Here is a 17,553-nt window from a genome sequence, read left to right on the forward strand (position 1 = left end):
TCCCGCCCGTGACTGGTAACACTACAAAGCTCTGCCTGCAGACGGGGAGGAGGCGCAGGGACTCCCTGGCACACCCTTCTCCACAGAGCTGGTGCCTCACACTCCGCAGTTAGCTGCCGTGGTTTGATTTCACACGCTTCCTCTCATTTTTAACAGCCACACCCAGATAAGCCAGTGTTTACTGGCAGCTCTACGACAACCTTATTTTATCTTTCCATCAAAAGAATCTTTTGAAAGCACCCAGAAACTACTTCTAAATGCTGTGTAACATAAAGGGAAAAGGGTGAGGAAGGAGAGGGAGGGCAGAAGGGCCTCTCATCTTCCTCAAGAACAGCTGAGGCAAATTTCACAAAAGAGTAAGCTTATTCAGGACAGGTTTTGAAAACAAGTGATCATTATAAGGTCCCAGTAATTAAATCATAATAAAAGGAGTACATGTTGTATCTGCTAATGCACTGGTTGGGTTGTACCTTTATTGTTTCACCTCGTTCACTAACAATTCAGTGGTGCAAGGTTACCATACACAGTTAGATACCTGCATTGCACACCTAAGGCTATACAGCAAATGGATCAGAATTAGTACAAATACATGAACTATATTTACATTTTGTATACTCAAGCTCCAAATATCGGATATATTTACAAAATAAAATAAGAAAACGAAAACCTGAAATTAATGTACAGTGTTGCTGATACACTCCTTTGCTGGGATGAAGTCAGTTTGCAAAGAGATTTGTTCAAGAAGGCCACTTATACAGCATATACCTTGTATACTTAGTGTACAGACAGATTGAACAGGGAGATGGGGACCGCAATTAAAAAAGTATGTATTTCAGTGCAACAGCATGTCTAACGTCCCAATTCAAGAACCTTAATCAACTACACGTGAAGTAAGAACAAGCGGAGTGGAAAATTAAGAACTGATCCTGGGAAGTGCTGATCTTTTGAGACTCCCTCTGCCTCTAGTCCCCGGTTTCAAGGCGAGCCAGAGGTACTGGGTGCTGCTCAGGATCAGGCCATTAACATGGCAACATGAAGAACCGAAGACCTGGGAGCTCCGTACCCTCGGTTTTCTGAATACACAGCTGAGCCCGGCAATTTAAAAACTGTTCCAAATAACATTGGACACATCCATCTGGTTAGTGTTGGACTAGTTTTGATTTCAAATACTTAGAACGCATAAATGGCCTTCTGAACAAAAAAGTCAATCCTGTTCTTGAACAGCTGATGTTTTTAAACAAGGAAGCACAAAATTAATACATTCCTGCTACATACAGTACAGTTCAGACCACACATTGGGGTTAACAACTACAATGGAGAGATGCAATGCATACATGTCAGAGACCCACTTAACGTACATTCCGCCAACCGTTCCAGAGCAGCACCGTTATCCTTCCTCCAGCAGCAGGGTAACAGCTGCATCTCCAACAAAAACACCCACCACGGTATAAACTAACACAAACTAAGGCTGCGCGAGAGTACCAGGAAGATGCGTATGCATAGGCAGTATTAGTTGACTGTATAGTACCAATGGGTGTTATACCAAAGCTAATCCTCTTATCTAATGTGCAATTAATTACAGATGTATAAATATACAATACATTACATAAAAATAAATCCCTGTAAATTAGATAACAAGCAGCAAAAAGTAAAGTCTTTGCTTTGAAATACCTTTTTGCTAATCAGTAATAAGGACTATAATATAATAAGGACCGACCAAAAAAAAAAAAACCAAACCCCACCCTTTCTCAGTCTGGAAATAACATTCCCTTCCCTTCTGCATCCCAGAATACAGGAATCTTCTTTAAAAAGGTACTTAAAGTGCATTTCTAAAATACAGTATAGGAAGTTTAGTTTAGTTTTAAAATATCCAGGAACCTCCAAGACCAACAACATAATTTTCAACGGACAAAAAAGATCATTTGCTCCTTCCTTTCAGTGAGGAACATAAAAACCCAAGCTATGGCACAGCTTCGCACTGACTCTCTCCAAGGAATGCCTGTCAAATTTACTACCAGTGCTTGTGCTCGGCGGGCTGGCAGGCCCACAGCACCGTGCCTCGTCTCCAGCGGCCGCGTCCCCAGAGCTGTCTGACTCCAGGACTGCACACACACGCAGCGAGTAACCAGGAGCGGGTTTTTCAACGTCAAGAGGAGGCAGCTTATCACATTTTCCCCTGCTTGCTTTCTGTTGCTAAAAAGAGATTTCTAACATGTTGGGCTAGATCAAAAAAAAGCTTTACAGTGAATGGAAATCCACTTGGTTATCCTTTTAAAGAAACCTTGAATTTATTTCAGTCCAGTTTTAAGCAGGGAAACCGATGTCTCAAAGTAGGCTTCAGTAATTGGTGAAAAACTGTAACTGTGTGCCCTTGTGTCAGACCTGCAAACAGTAACATGCCCATTTGAACTCCACACAACAGCAACCTGTTTTGTCACAGATTATGCAGCTTTAAGAGATACCGATGCTTGAAAACAGGATTTTGCTCTTCTGACGATCTGTTATCCACCTAGACACCAAATCATCAGAAGCTGCTCGGAGTCTTTAGATAGAAGAGCAACATTTACGCAACACGGCTGTAACACTTCCAGCTCTGAATAAAATAAGCATCTGTCTCTTCCTACTTTTAAAGGAAGATCCCTTAATCATGTTTTTATGCAATGCCTATATCCCCTTAGTCAATTTTCTGGCTTATCCAAAGCAAAGACTTAGCAAACTAGTTTTCTTCTAGTTAAAAAAAGAAAAAGATAAAAATTAAAATGCTCTCAGTGTGTTACAAAATGCCTCCACCTAAATTGCTACGTCTCCTCAAACTGGTTCCACTTTCATTACAAACAGTGGTGATGGCAGCAACAACTTAGTGCTCGAAATAGGTAATTCTTGAGATCAGCTTAACTCCAGCTTGAGGAGCCCTCCTGCAGCACTAGCAGTCTTACTTATCCGCACACTGGAAGTGCATTATCATCCATTGCATAACAAAAGGAACATTACCACTGTATTAAGTCACACACAATTAAACACGACAAAACCAGAAAGAAGAAAAAAAAAAAAAACCACCAAAAGAACATTGCCATTACGCTCCCGGGTCCCCAGGATGCTCCCTCACTTTGGATTCCAGTTCTGAAATAAACCAGAGGACCACAGGAGATCGCATGAGCAAGTGCTTTAGCTTCAGTACTATTGCAAAATATATAAAGGTATGTCCTAGCAAGTGTCAGACTCCATCTCCCTGCTCCTTCACCAACTGTGCTTTTAGGAGGCCTCATTATGCATTGCACTTTGGAGAACAAAAACCCCATAAAGCTAAAAAACTGCTCAGCTGATGCCAGTCCCACGCGCGCTTTTGGCCACAGAATTTCCAATGTGTGACGTGACCTGCTGATGGAGCCAAATCAAACTGACTCTCTTGAGCTGGAGTGTGCCCAGATGTGGGACCGTCACAGCGGAGCGAAGCCCTTGTACCTCTCCCTTGAGGCGGAACGCAGGCTAACACCCCCGCGTGCTCCCCAGGCCCACAGCCAGCCCTCTCGGTGCCCAAGGCAAGGCAACAAACCGCAGCACAGCAGCCCGAAGCACAGCCAAAGGAAAAAGAACCACCACCCCCTCCCCAGCCTCCCTGAACCTAACCAAGGGAGAGGAGCTCACTGCTCAGAACAAAAATTCATCCTGCTTTCCCTTCGCAGGGCAAGGACCAAAACTTCAGCCACAAGGAGAACTACACCGGAGGTCAAGAACCAACACCACCCAGCTCATCTCCAAGCCGCCAACTATTCCACCCCACCAACCAGGACCAGAGTCCACTTGATACATCCTCCAGGAAGGATTAATTCTGAACTTAAAACTAACTGGGGGGTTTTAGCTGATGAAAATTGTAGCAGAGAAATCAGGAAACATTCAAAAGTTATTCCAGAAGAAGTGAAAACGTCCTGCTGTTCCCTGGAGAACACTGCAAGTGCAAGGCCTGGGGAGTGTTCTGCAGACAGAGGATGCTTTCCCCACCAACAGATGGGGTGTCACCGGCGTGCTGCAGAGCGGGGGTGGACACACGAAGGTAGAGCAGCCTATCCTGACGTACCGATGACAGCTGTCAGTCTCTTCCACTAGAGGCGAGAACTGCGCCCATAGGAGCTGGGGGTCAGGACTAAAAGCGGAATGAGGAGACGCTGCCCTCCTGCGCTGATCTCCCGAAGGAGCTCTGGGGAACGGCCACACTTCTGTTTCCCTGTAATGACACTCTCCATCTGCCAAACACAAGGCTGAGCATCTAGAACTTCAGGGACTGTACCTAACATTTCAGCGATGTGGTTTATGTTTCCTCACATCAGCACGAGTTCCGTCTCCCCAGCTCAGTTCAGAGGTGGAGCAGGGAGTGTCAGTGCTTCGGGAAAGAGTTAAAGCCAAGCACTGTGCACCCGCAACCCCACAGCAAGCGTTTTAAGACAGATTATTCCAGCCAGCCGTTCTCAGTTTGGTCCCTACCTTTTTCCAGCTCATGCCTTAGCCTGTTGGACCCTGCAAACTCAAAAACTTGCACCAAGTCCAAAACTCAGTCTGCCCAGATAGATTTGTCCAATATCAGCTTTCCACAGAGTTTAAATTAGAGGCTGGATCCAGAAAGCCTGAGGAGCTATTGCAGTTCCTGTCTGGGTAATGTCTACATAGGAGAAGTTATCTTTCCCTGGCATTAGAACTTTGCCCTGAGGGAACCAACGACTACTGCCAAGTCACAAATCGAATGAAAAACCTGCAGCAGTCTAGACAGACAACAATGGACAGTGGGACAGACACCAAAAGGTCAGTTGAAATGGGAAAACAATTGTTATAAGAAAAAAAAAAACCCACACTTTTTTTTTCTTCTTTTTAGTCGTGCATAATCACTCGGGCGTTTTTTGATTTTTTTTTTTTTCTTTCTTTTTGTCTGGCCACATGCTACTAGTACGATTCTCAGTACAAGTGAAAAGAAACAAGGTAGGGTTAGAATGCCTAGAAAATGTGCTGAAGGAGTTGGGAAGGTAGGGGATGTTAAGCCACAGGATTACATACAAGAGAAACTGTCAAGAATCACAAAGAGAAAATGAGAGGTAACACTTAGTCTATCAGAAGGTGAGTGAGGAGAACAGATGAGAACATTACATGGACTCAGTACTTCAGCTGGCCCGTGCGTCTTCGAGCCAGTTTTGACCTGTGCAAGAGAGAAGTAGAAAAATATTTGTTGAATTCAGGAAGTTTATTTTTCTTCCCTCCCCACAGTTTGTCCACTTTTTTTTTTTTTAAATCCTTTCATATAGTCCTAGTTTACTCCATATGTTTAGAAAGGAAAATGTATCAAGGGCTGAAATGAGAAAGACTTCTCACTCTCCTGCTGTGCTCCTTTAAAGGAAGATGGGATCTTTTAAGGACTGCATTGTGACAATATTATTTGATGCTCTATAGTAATAGCTTAGCTTTTAATTTATTTTTTTTTTTATTGAAAGGAAGAGCTACCGTAGCATAGTAAGACAGAGTAGAAGACAGTAGTAGAGTAGGAAGATAGCAAGTAGGGGATGTCTGTGACCTGTGTTAAAGGGAAGGCTTCTAGAGAAGTTTGAAGAAGGGAAGGAAATGAGAACTTCTACTCCAGCTCACCATCAACACAATGAAAAGGCAGTCCAGACCCGTCTGCACAGAGGTAGCAAGAAGCTTTATAAGTTTGTAAAACAGCAATACAAGAAAACCATTTTGCAGCCTCCAAAGGTAGTGCTACATGAAGCATACCACACATGTTCAAACTGGATACGTTTGTTAAGAACGTCACAAGCCAGTGCAACAGGCGCTGCATGCCCTGAAATATGGGGCTTGTTCAATTTTCTATTTTTTCTTGTTGTGCGCCCTTGTCCCTCCTTCATTTCACCTGTCTTGTCAAATTCTTCGAACAAGATTAAATTCTGTGACAAACTATCGCACTACCTTTATGCTTTGCACATTGCCCACCCATGATCTGTCTCTCACCGTATCGTGCCAGCAAGAAGTGGATTGAAGGCATATAACCAGTCATTCATGTCTTTGTCGTTGATGGCCTGCAGCAGGACCCCACGATGCTTCGTGCATACACCAAACGTGTTGGGTGTCTGGAACATGAAGGACAATTTAAAATGCTGAAGCCTCCAAGCACAGATGCTGATGCACACTCCCTCCGTGAGGAAGAATTTGCTGCGTCACATTCCTAAAAACCACCAGACCTAAGGTCTTTCATTTAAGCTCCACTGCTCATTTCCAGGATAACATTAGACGGTCAAAAGGGACGTCTTTTACAAAATACAGTTTTAACTCACAAGTGTGGACTTTAACCAGTAAAGTTAACCTGATTCCTTGCAGGATGTTTGTGTGTGTTGGGTTTGTTGTTTGTGTAAAAAAAAAAAAAAAAACCCACAAAACAAAACACACAACCCCAAAACACCACACAAAAAGGAAACTGCAAAAACCAAACACACAGGGTGGTGGTACCCACACATGCTCACTAAAGCAAACATGCAGCGTCACAGCAGTCTCAGTCTCTTGTACAGCTGCATCCAAAACATAAGAAACCCTGAACAAACTGGCGACCTTGTGGGCGGAGCCATCAGATGCCAGCCATCCTCCAAGACAAAGACATCTCTGACCAGAGATGATGCACAGGATGGTATGGGTGCACTACTACCTGCAGTGATCCTGTTCTGTGGGTAAATAAACAACAGATCTCAGACTGACCTTTACCATTGCCTGTTGATCCTCGCTGTATTCCACCTGAGCTGTGGATAAGTTTATGAGTCCTCTTTCTACAGGATCTTTGTCACTGTTGTAAATAAAAACATAGGGACGGCGAACCACCACAAAGTGCTTGGCCCAGGAGCTGGAAAGTGGCTCCTTGAAATGGAGGTATCCTTTCTTTGAGACCACAGAGCTGGAAAACAAACCAAAACAAACCCACAAATAAACAGGAATACACTGTCCCCTAAATAAGGCACCCAAGTATCCGTATTAGCTGCAAAACACTGCATAAGATTCTTGGTCCATAGCGTGTTTTGTGCGTAACAGTATTATGAAAAAGTTCTCCCACAAGCAAGCTGAATTTTGTCTTCAAGAACAACGCAAAAGTCTGATGAAAAGGACCCACAAAGATGTCTACGACAGTGAACTTCAGCAACAGTTTTGATGGTAACAGGTATGTTTAGGTCAATGGAAATCCTGTTCATTAAGTGGATGTGGGGAATGAGTGCTGCAGAGATCAAATGCCAACATGACCTCCATCAGTCCTGCCTCCATTACACAGGACTCTGCATTTCTGCAATCACCCGTTTCATTTACCTTCCTCAAACGAGGCAAAAGAAACTACAAGTGCCAGGCAGTCCCCGTGACAGCTCTCAGGAAGCCAGGATCACACAACAGTAGAAAACTTACCCTGGTCTGATTTCCTCAATATCAGGAACAAGGTTTAGAAATTCATTCTTTCCAGCTCTGGCAAGACAGGAAGTTTCTACCGCAGGAATTAGCTGGAACTGTTCCACCTCATGACAGGGACTGGAGGCACGAGAATTTGCTTCTGGTGTCCTAAAAAAAAAAAAAAAAAAAATAAAAAGGGAGAAAGAAAAGTAAGTCACAACAAACCAACTGAATGTGACAATGGACTTGAAAGTGCATTTACAGCCTTGCCTGTCTCACAGGTTTCATCCTCCAGTCTAGGTTGTTTTGTATGACACTGGGATGCTTTTGTACGCTATTGAATAGCATTTCCCTTGAAATCTATGGAACAAAACTTGTAACTGCTAGTAGGTTTTTTCCCCACTGCTTGTCCCTTGTTTCTCTTGCCAAACACTGTCACAACACAGAAATACATCTTACTATGGTTTGATGTAAAATGTACTACTACATTGGCACGCCTCCTCTCAGGGATGTCAAACTGAGAAGGTACAAGTTACATTATCTTTCATTAAGTAGTTTTTCCAAATGTCATCAAAAATATTTTCTAGAGATACAGCTGAGAACGATAAACAGGGATTACTGGCCAAACTGATTTATTTTGGGTTGTTATTAGAAGATAATGTTTTTTAACAGAACTGAAAAAACCTTGTGGACGCTACACACTGACGATGCACTGGTCACTGGAACAACAAGCTGACTGCTTTCAGCAAAAAGCGAAAAAATACACAACACTTCAAAAGAACAAAATGGGGGAAAACAATTGTACCGAGTATTTGTAGAGAATAAGGCAGGGAAGCCATACAGAGAAATATCTGAAAGTAGGGAAAGGGAATAAAGGGGGAGAAAAATATGCAATCAGGAAATACAGGAAAGAGATTGTGAAGCACCGAGAAGTAACGTTTTTCTATTAACACCCTATTACTTACTTCTGATCAACTGAATTGCATCTTGAATCCACAAGAGAAGGGCAGGTAGATGAGGGCGTGAGGGTAGCACTGCTGAAACTCGACACAGACGGGTCGCGCCCAATGGGGGAAATATCTGACAGCTACAAGGACAAACAGGCAAGGTGTCACAGAGGCGGTTCTTCTGCAGCTGGTGTCCCGTCCCGGGCAGCACACAGCATTCAGCCTGCGGGAGGCTCAGATAATTCCTATCAGTGTTCCTATCAGCCATTTCTCTGCTCCAAATTTTTGGACATAATCATCATAAACCCACCTGGGGGTGAAAATACAAGGGCACTTCTATAGACACCGCTTGTTGTTAACCTCCTACACTTCTGATGGTTCACATCCTGACTTCCTCAATAGAGTATTAGATTACACAGTTGCAACTTGGTGACTCCTGTGCCTACAGTCAGAATTTCTAAAAGAGCCAGTTTACCCTTTTACACAGGGCAAGTGTACACAGAAGGTGGGAGCACTTCCAGTCTGCTAATGAACTAGAAGCTATGCTACAGTCCAAGTTCACACCATTTCTAATTCCTGCACCAGTCTACAGAACCTGATGCTGACTAGCCAAATGCCTCCAATAGACTGAAAATAACAAATTAACAGGAAGTGTTTTGTCTCTTCATACTATCAACAGATTCCACAGACCACAAATACACTGCTGTTGTACTACAAATATAGCGTATTATATTGTATGAAATATTTACCTTACAATCACTGATGCTGTTGTACACCTGGTTAAATTCCCGATTGAAAGTATGAGTAAGAAGCTGCAGACACTGAGGGACACGGACAAACGAAAAAACAACACAGAGAAAAATTTTACATTTAGATTGTCAGGGAAATTTGAACATATGAGGCAATTTGTCAAGACATATTGAGCAGCTCAGGAAAGAACAAACAAATTCTAAGCTGCTGTGAAAAATCCCAGAAGGGAATAATCACTTCCAAAGCTTCATTTACAGAATTACTAATGAAGGGGAATGAGGTACAGCCATAGCACAAACCCAGCCACCAGCACGGGCTAGTGAGAATGGATTATTTCATTATAAAGCATATTAAAATGAAACTCATGCAACACTGGATATTCGCCATACTATCTGAAAAGCTCATCATGAATCTTTAACTGGTTTTGGCACCTCAGTTTAGGCCCGTGATGCTTTTCCCATGTTATACCTTGGTGGCCAGCTCTTTCTCCCGATCCACCAGGCTCTCTATATCTGCCGAGTCATAGCCACTGCTCTCACTGGGTGTCACAGCACTCTCGAACGTTGTAGTCGAGATCTGGGAGGAAATGCTGGTGGAGGTACTGAGGGTTCCACTGCTCAAACTGGGAGACAGTGAGTCACTCAGGGACTTGGGGATGCTGTCACCAAGCTTTTCACGAAGCAGAAGGAAATGTCGGGTTTTTTCCACCTAGCAAGGAAAGAAATGAGTATCATCTGCTCCAGGATGTTGCCTGCTTTACAGGCACTGAATTCTTACGCATTCTTTTAAGATTCATACACTGAGCATTCTCCCCAGGTAAGTGAGTTTGCAATGGCACAAGAAGTAGAATCTGCCTTTGTTGAACACACTGAGATTCTGAGCTGAAGGTTCCATGCAGCAGCCAGCCACACACCTGCCACCTTACCTTCTCTGTTGGAGAATTTAATTATATCTCGACTTTGAGAACAAACTCCAATCTGGGAACTCATTCAGCTCAGAAGGTCTCACAGAGGGTAGACTAAAGGCAAATTCAAAGGTACAGTTATGCTTTTTCTTTCACTTCCCCGATTTCTTTACTCACCTCATGCAGCAGCTCCAGTTTCTCCAATTCCCACTGATGCTCGAGAATGAGGCTGTCACCCCTGGGCCTCCAACCTGCCAGGTTCTCTTCTCCTCGCACATATGCCACAGATGTATCCAGGACTTTCCTCCTCCTCCTCTGCATTCCTAAGCAGTTAAAAAAAAAACAACATAAGATGCGTTAAAAATACAGCCAGAGGCTTAGCACTAAGAAACACTTAACAATTAGCAAGCTGTGAAGTACCAACCCGTCTGTTTGGCTGGAAATACACAAGGCAATGATTTCATTGACAGAAATCACACATTCCAAAGATGTGATTTAGTCCAGCTTTCTTACTTGATTCAGATACTTTCCATTGACCACGATATAATGCAAACTCCTGTTCAGTCTAATTCAATACAGGAACTTCAATTGCTAGTTCTTAGAGGAAAAATACACTGATACCACACAATCTACATTCCTTCCAAGTTACCAAGTTTGCATCAGATAGCAGCAGTATCTTCAAAAGACCAAGAGAAAACTGCATTGATGCAAAACCAAGTCTCAGCTGTGTTAGTCATAGGCCATGTATTATGCAACCTAAGTCTATGACAAAGGTCCAGTTTCCTGGTATGTCAGAAAACGTAAAGTTTTCAGTGAATCCTTGGTTCACCACTGGTGAACACAGACCCAAGTTGAAAGTAAAAGCTTGCCTAAGTTTTTTAAGCAATAGCAGTGTGCCACTGTTCCCATGAAACACAGGAAACTCTTCCCACCAGGACAGAAGATCCACAGAATCACTCTCTTCCACCTACGAAATTTTCTGCAATGTTTCATATTTATCACTTGAACACCCAGTCACTGCTTACCTGGACTTCCTGTGTCTGCCATTTTGCATAAACTTAGTTCATAGATCCCGGTCACTCGATTGCTGTTCACAAGAAACCAGAGGGAAAAAGAAAAACCTATTATCTTCAAAAATTGTGTGCATTAGCTTTAGTAAACCGGTCCCCAAATTAGAAGTTCAAGTATAGTTCTTAGTTAGAACTACATCTGAATTCTAATCTTGACAGAAAATAACCAGGAGAGACTGCAAGATCTCTAAAAATGGCTTTTCCCCCATGTTCCCCCTCACCCCCCTCATCAGATTCAGAGAGCAGCTGCTGCAGTAAATTCCAGGTCGAGATCAGGGTTGTCTATGTGCAAGTTTGAACAATGGATCTCTCTTCCCAACCGTTCAGTCAGAAGGCCGGAAAAACGATCAGTAAAGAGAAAAGCCACCAGAGTTTTACTGAAATAAATGCAACAAAGAATGCTCAAAACCAGACTGGAGAACTGTAGGTAGACTTTCAAGGAAGAAATAAAGAAAACTAAGCTACATTCTCCCCATGCCCTCTAAGAGAAAAAGTATATGCCGACATAAAACTTCAATACCAAAACTGGAACTTACGAATCTGGAGATTTGGAGTAGCCACTGCCAAAGAGATTGCGTAGTGATCGCGGTGGGGAGATCTTGGCATCTCTTGAGTAAAAGACCATACAAACATCCTTTGTTATAACAGCAGGCTGGATGCAGTGGTCAAGCTAAGAGAAAAAAACAATAATGAATGACTGGCTGCAGACAACTATACCAAGTTATACTGCTTCCCTCTTGTGGGGGGACAGCTTTTTGAAATTTATTCTTATTTGGGTCTTTGGTGGAGGTTTTTCACATGTGTTTCTGTGAAAGAGAACTGTCAAATTTCTCAATGCATCTTATGGGTGAATTGTACTATACAAAAGAACAGTGACTTGCACGCAAAGCCAAGAGCTAGGCCAGCATTTGTAAGATAAGCAGGACTTACACAGCAACGTTCACTGATTTCAGTGGATTTTCAGATACAAAAATAGACAAAACGAGGCACAGAAAAGGAGATCACCAGTTTCGCTTCACATTTGGTACAAGGCAGTAATACCTTGACATCAAGATGCTAACTGTGAATTAATTTTTCCACCCTGTTCTCAGAAAATTAATAAAGACTTTCACTGGCTTCAGGATTCAAAATCATTTAGTCCGGTAAGTATCTTGGCTACATACTGTCTGCTGTCTCAAAATAACTCAAGTTATACTCGAGTCCACAAGCAAAAAGAAAGGCACAGGTCTCTAACCTCCAGGTAAGCAGAAAGGGTCATATATATCTTCTCTCCATACGGTGTCACTCGATTGAGGAGAAGGGAGTTATGCAAGGAGCTATCCCAAACTGCTTCAAACCGATAGAAAGTCCTGAAAAAAAATACAGTAAGAGCTCCTCTGCATCCCTCTTAGCCCTCAGTGTACAGCATCTTTTTCTTGACATCATCCACTACAACTCTCAGCGGCTTAGATAACAAATAAAAAGCAAAAGCAAAGACCTTCTTTTCTTTCCCAAGATCACTTACTTCTACCCTCAAATACCATGGCATAAGAGAACATTGCCTGTTATGAAAAAAGACTCATGTAACAGAGTCAAAAGTAAATACAGAACAGAACAAAAGCTGTCTTAACACTACAGGGAAGTCAGCACTACAGAACAGTGTTTCTAAACAGTAGAATTCCTTTCTATTGCTCCAGGTGCAATTCAGCCCAGTTGGACCTCCAGAGTGCATGGCAAGGTTCTTTTCTATAAGCACCGCTCATTCTACACCATGTTTTAGGACTAATGTATAGCAACAAAACAGATCCCTCTAACACTGAGTCTTACAAATCCAGCAGCTTCTGATAGCAACCCTACCTATCAATCATTGTAATTTAAGTCCTATATTCAAGCGACAAAGATTTCCTTCTATGCCCTTACTAGCTTCAAGTAAAAACTTGCAGATCTAACACAAACTTTTGTAAGAAATTTCTTCAGTTTGGTACATGGAATGAAAGGAGCTGAAGTTTCCACAGCTCTACCCCCGCAATCAGGAAAGTTCATCTGTTAACTAAAAAAAAAACACCTAAAAAAGTGAGAGACAGCATCATACACAGGACAGCTAAATCATTAGACCCTTGAGTCACCATGACACTCTCCCCTCTTGTAACAGCAGCTTAGGGAAATGACCTCTCTCCTTTCTCACAGGCGAAGACCGATTTCACGTAGGCTCCTCTGGAAAGAAGTCCTATACCCTTAGTCAGGAATACAGCACACTTCTCTACACTGATAACAAAAAGATGATACCATTTCTTCATCACCTCTATAAAATTTCCCTCCCAAAGCCCCTTGCCACTGAGGTTTTCCATCCTATTTTGAGTCCAAATGATGTGGTACTAAAAGCAAGAAAGTGTGTCATGTGTATTAATTTTTTATAATGTTGTATCTCCAAAGAGCTTCTGCACTAATGCCCAAGGCCAACTCAGAAAAATGGAAAATGAAACCAAAGACAAACGACAAAAAGTAGGGTGGGGGTGAAAGAAAGAAATAACAATAACGAAAACCAACCAAAAAACCATCACAAACAGCCCAAGAGCAGACATATCAGAAACCAAGATCCCAAACAGAGTTCCCAAGAAACCCCTTCTCCTGATACCAGTTGCATAATTCTGAGCTAATACATTGAGACACCATGAACTGTGCAGTCAAGTAGTGTAATTTGAGAGTATTGCTAAATACTGTTTCCATTGGAAGTAGCACATTTAAGAATCTTATTACTTCTACATGTCCTGCTTCTATTAAAAATGCTACAGAGAAAAATATTCTGAAGGCGAAGTAATTGGTAGCTGCCAAAGCACTGTAACAGAATCATCCTTATTTGGGTGAGGTTAGGCAAGCAGCACAGGTTGTCCTCTAACCCTTTACAAATCTGTGTTGAGTCCCTATGTTTAGTCTTTCATCATGTCTTAGGTATGGGATCAATTTTTTTAGCAAGCTCCAGATCTACTCTCTGGGTGGAAGAAAATGTGGTAAACTGGCTCTTCACCGATGCGAGAGCCGGCATACCTGGCCCCTGAATCAGCTCGCCACCATTTGCCAACCAGGACTTCTCATCACAAAGAGAGAATACAGATATAGATGTTCATCAGCAAAATGATGACTTTTTCATGAACACAAAGTTGAAGTACAGTTGAAATACAGTTACTCTACTGGATTTTGTCTAGCCAGGGAGTTAAACACAGAGTCTGGCCTAGTCCAAACCAGAACTTGCTAGAATAGTTACAGAGGCGGACAAAAAAAACCAGGAGTGAGCAAACTTCTTTCAGCATAGCTAATAGCACAAGGAGGGAAACGGAGTGCAGAACAAGCGAAGCATGAAAAACAGGAGAAACAGGTTAAAAGCACCAACGTGTAGTTGGGACTGATTTTTAAGTGGATTTTAGTATTAGTGAGAGGTGGTGAACCGAGAGCACTGAAGACTTAAAGTTTGCTCTTTTTCAAAGAGGCAAACCACAGAAAGCAGAGTGCAAATTGTCCCAGACTGTGCTGCCAGCACACCTGGCCATGCCCCGGTCTGGAAGGTGAAGGAGGAGTCCAGTCCCAGCAGCTACTGCACCTCTGCGTCTTTGCACACTGGTGAAGTAAGTAGTAGCAACCACATGGTTAAATTTCAGATGCAAATCCAACCTAAGAACAGAGGTTGAATGCCAGTCACATGGCTGCCACTGCTTTTTGTTCAGTGCAATTCAGAGCTGGAATTTCAAGTAACCTAATCATTCAGTCCTTGACTTGGTACTTCAAACATGGCAAGCATTACAGAGTCAGAGGCAGTAAGAAATTCCAAATTTAGTTCTTTGATACAGAACGAAGGAAGAAAATAGCAAGGGCTACAAATAGGGACTACATTCTCATGGCACATTTTTAGAATCAGAAAGACGGAACCAAGAAGGCTATTTCTTACACGTGAAGGGAAGTTTACCTTCTCAAGTCCCACACTGAATTGTACCCAAATAAACCCCTGACACAAAGGAGGAGGAGGAGGAATACCACTTCTGCAAGAGCAAAGAGGTGTGCTAACAAAATTCAGTAAAAGCTAAAAGGGAAGTGGGGGCAAGACAAATGGGACATAAAGATTCTTGAAAATAGAATGCTTTATGTACAAAGGAAGCAACCAGAAAATACCTAGGCATATCCTTATCAAGAAAGAGCCTGTAAAAACATAGAAAGAGCTTCAGTTAGTGCAGCCAAAAGCAGAACAGAAAAGCAACAGCTGAGAGGAACAGAACAAGTAGACTTAAAAAAAACCCAAAACACACAACACACCAACCAGAAAACAGGTCTGCAGACAATGAGCAAATGTAAGACACATCCTTTACCAGGGATTCACTTCCAATTCACCACCCTGCCACGCACTCATCCCACAGCTTAAACCTTGGCATTCTGGCAAGAGGTGGTCAACAGCTTTACTTTACTTCACTCACACTAATCCTTCATCCAAGTGGCCAACCTAATAGAAACTGTAGAGCTATATAGGAATTTCAAGAAATTCCTGTACAACATAAAGTATAGGACCTTCCAACTTCAAATACAATAGTAATCAGACTGGAAACTAGCAGCAATCCCCTTACATCCCAGTTATACCGACCCATTAATTCAAACACACTAACACACCCACTTCTCAGTGGGAGGCAGAGTAACTGCCAAGGCCCTGTCCCTGCGCCTGCCGCAGACACGAGGTGGCAGGAAGGATTCAGCAGGCAGAAGCAGCGTCCTGGATCCACCTTTAATATCGCAGTGGTATTCAAAGTCCAAGCCTCTAACAGAAGGAAGAGGCCATTTCAGCGCCTGGAATACCGCCTCCAGCATTCAGCAGCTGCAGCAGAGATGGGCTCCAAAACAACCCCTCCGGAAACACTCATTCATAGTTAAATTTCCGAGATATTCCTGCTTTGCACCAGCTAAACAGAGCCATGGAGCGGTCAAGTGACTTGGCTGATGTCAGAGCAGGGAGAGGCTGTGCCGGCAATGCAGCATTCTGCTTCGCTGCCCTTTTGTTGCAGACGCTGAAGCCAAACAATGCAGAATCCGCCTGATCTGTACAGCAATGCACCCTAATGAGGCAGCGCACACAGCCCCAAACCTCTCAGACAGGGGCCCGGCCGCTGCAGCAACCAGTTCCACGGAACAGACACCCCCTTCTTAGGGCCGGAGTCCATCTGTATAAACCCACAAACCATTAAGTTCAATTTACAAAGCATGGCTCTTGCTTAAACTGTCACATCCTTGTTCCAGGAATAATATAGGTATGTACACATCCATAAATATATCCCCCGAGACTGCCCTTGTACTTCAATGCTGTATTCTAGCAACAAACTTTGATGTCAGTAGAAAAAGTTCTGGGTTAAATTCCAAGACTCCCTTAAGCTGTTCCCTTCTGTCCTCCCTTTTTGGTGCTTACACATGGAAAGTAATTCAAATGCATTATCAAGAAATCCTCCATGTAGACCAATGGGCTTCACCTTTAGCAAGAGTTCATGGTAACATTGATTCTCGATCTGTATGCCCTGTGCCCACAGAGTTCTACATTTAACAATCAGCAATATTCCCAGCTTTCCAAACATCCTGCCAGTATCTCAGAAGTCAAAGAAATTTCAGATTCCTCCTAGAGTGCTCACTTCACTCACTTACCTATTGGAGCTGTGAGAGGACTTCAGGTATTTTGCAGAAATAATATTCAAAGACAAAATAGCATCCACAGCAGCTTCATCTACCTCTGGTTTATTTCTTATACGCCCTGAAAAAGGTAGAAGGGGGAGTCAACTAAAATTAAACTTGAAACACAGAATGAATGTGTTTTCCCAAATATAATTTCAGACTATATGATTAACAAGCAGCTTTAAGTGGAAGTTGCACAACTTCAGTTTTTCCTCTGGATATTTTTCAAAATTCTCCCCTCACAGCCAATATTCATAAAGATGTCAGAATCCAATACAAAAAGAAATTACCGTTAGTACTTTTTCTTCCTTACACAGCAACATGCAAAACAATACACTCACCGACAACCAGCTCTCGCACATCTTTCCAGTGCAACTCACTGCCCTTCTCATGGATAATGGTGACTGTGATTCTACGCTGGATTCCCTGGTAGAATTCAAAACCAAAACATTGGTGAAGCATTCCCCACCAACACACATACTCTAACATCATTATTTTGCAATTATACTGCAAAAACGAAGCAAATAAGATCATTTAAATTAGTCTGAAACTGTGAACAAGCACCTATGTTTCAGGACCCTAAAACTGACTTAAGAGAAACATTACACTCTCCTAAATAACAGAATTTACAGTTCTCCCTCCTCATTCCACAAAGGCAGAGGATTTAACCTAAAATTGTCCTTAAACTGTTGATACACTCTCAAAGAAGGTATGTATGGTCCCTGGGATGTATCAGTTGACCACAAAACCAAGCAAATCCTTGAGTAATGTGTTCTTATGTACTTATACGTTACATTAAAGTGTATATACC

General features: G+C 42.6%; 1 protein-coding gene across 29 annotated transcripts in view; it reads right to left on the reverse strand.

Annotated features, from left to right (window-relative positions):
* Positions 1-438: 438 nt before the first annotated feature.
* KIF1B (kinesin family member 1B) overlaps positions 439-17,553 on the reverse strand; it is a 96,841-nt gene continuing 79,726 nt past the window's right edge. For 19 of the 29 annotated variants that reach the window (XM_037378600.1, XM_037378591.1, XM_037378616.1 and 16 more), the window contains 14 exons: positions 17,084-17,168; positions 16,716-16,821; positions 15,210-15,236; positions 12,304-12,418; positions 11,606-11,739; positions 11,025-11,086; positions 10,177-10,322; positions 9,564-9,803; positions 9,095-9,166; positions 8,364-8,485; positions 7,417-7,566; positions 6,727-6,919; positions 5,989-6,107; positions 439-5,182 (listed from right to left, as the gene is read on the reverse strand). In XM_037378600.1, coding sequence (XP_037234497.1) covers positions 5,140-5,182; positions 5,989-6,107; positions 6,727-6,919; positions 7,417-7,566; positions 8,364-8,485; positions 9,095-9,166; positions 9,564-9,803; positions 10,177-10,322; positions 11,025-11,086; positions 11,606-11,739; positions 12,304-12,418; positions 15,210-15,236; positions 16,716-16,821; positions 17,084-17,168 — 1,614 coding nt within the window. In that variant the 3' untranslated portion in view covers positions 439-5,139. The remainder of the gene's footprint in view (positions 5,183-5,988; positions 6,108-6,726; positions 6,920-7,416; positions 7,567-8,363; positions 8,486-9,094; positions 9,167-9,563; positions 9,804-10,176; positions 10,323-11,024; positions 11,087-11,605; positions 11,740-12,303; positions 12,419-15,209; positions 15,237-16,715; positions 16,822-17,083; positions 17,169-17,553) is intronic. The other 10 variants (XM_037378613.1, XM_037378611.1, XM_037378619.1 and 7 more) reach the window with 1 other exon arrangement.

Source organism: Falco rusticolus, chromosome 3, assembly GCF_015220075.1.
Source record: "Falco rusticolus isolate bFalRus1 chromosome 3, bFalRus1.pri, whole genome shotgun sequence".
Classification (NCBI taxonomy): domain Eukaryota; kingdom Metazoa; phylum Chordata; class Aves; order Falconiformes; family Falconidae; genus Falco; species Falco rusticolus.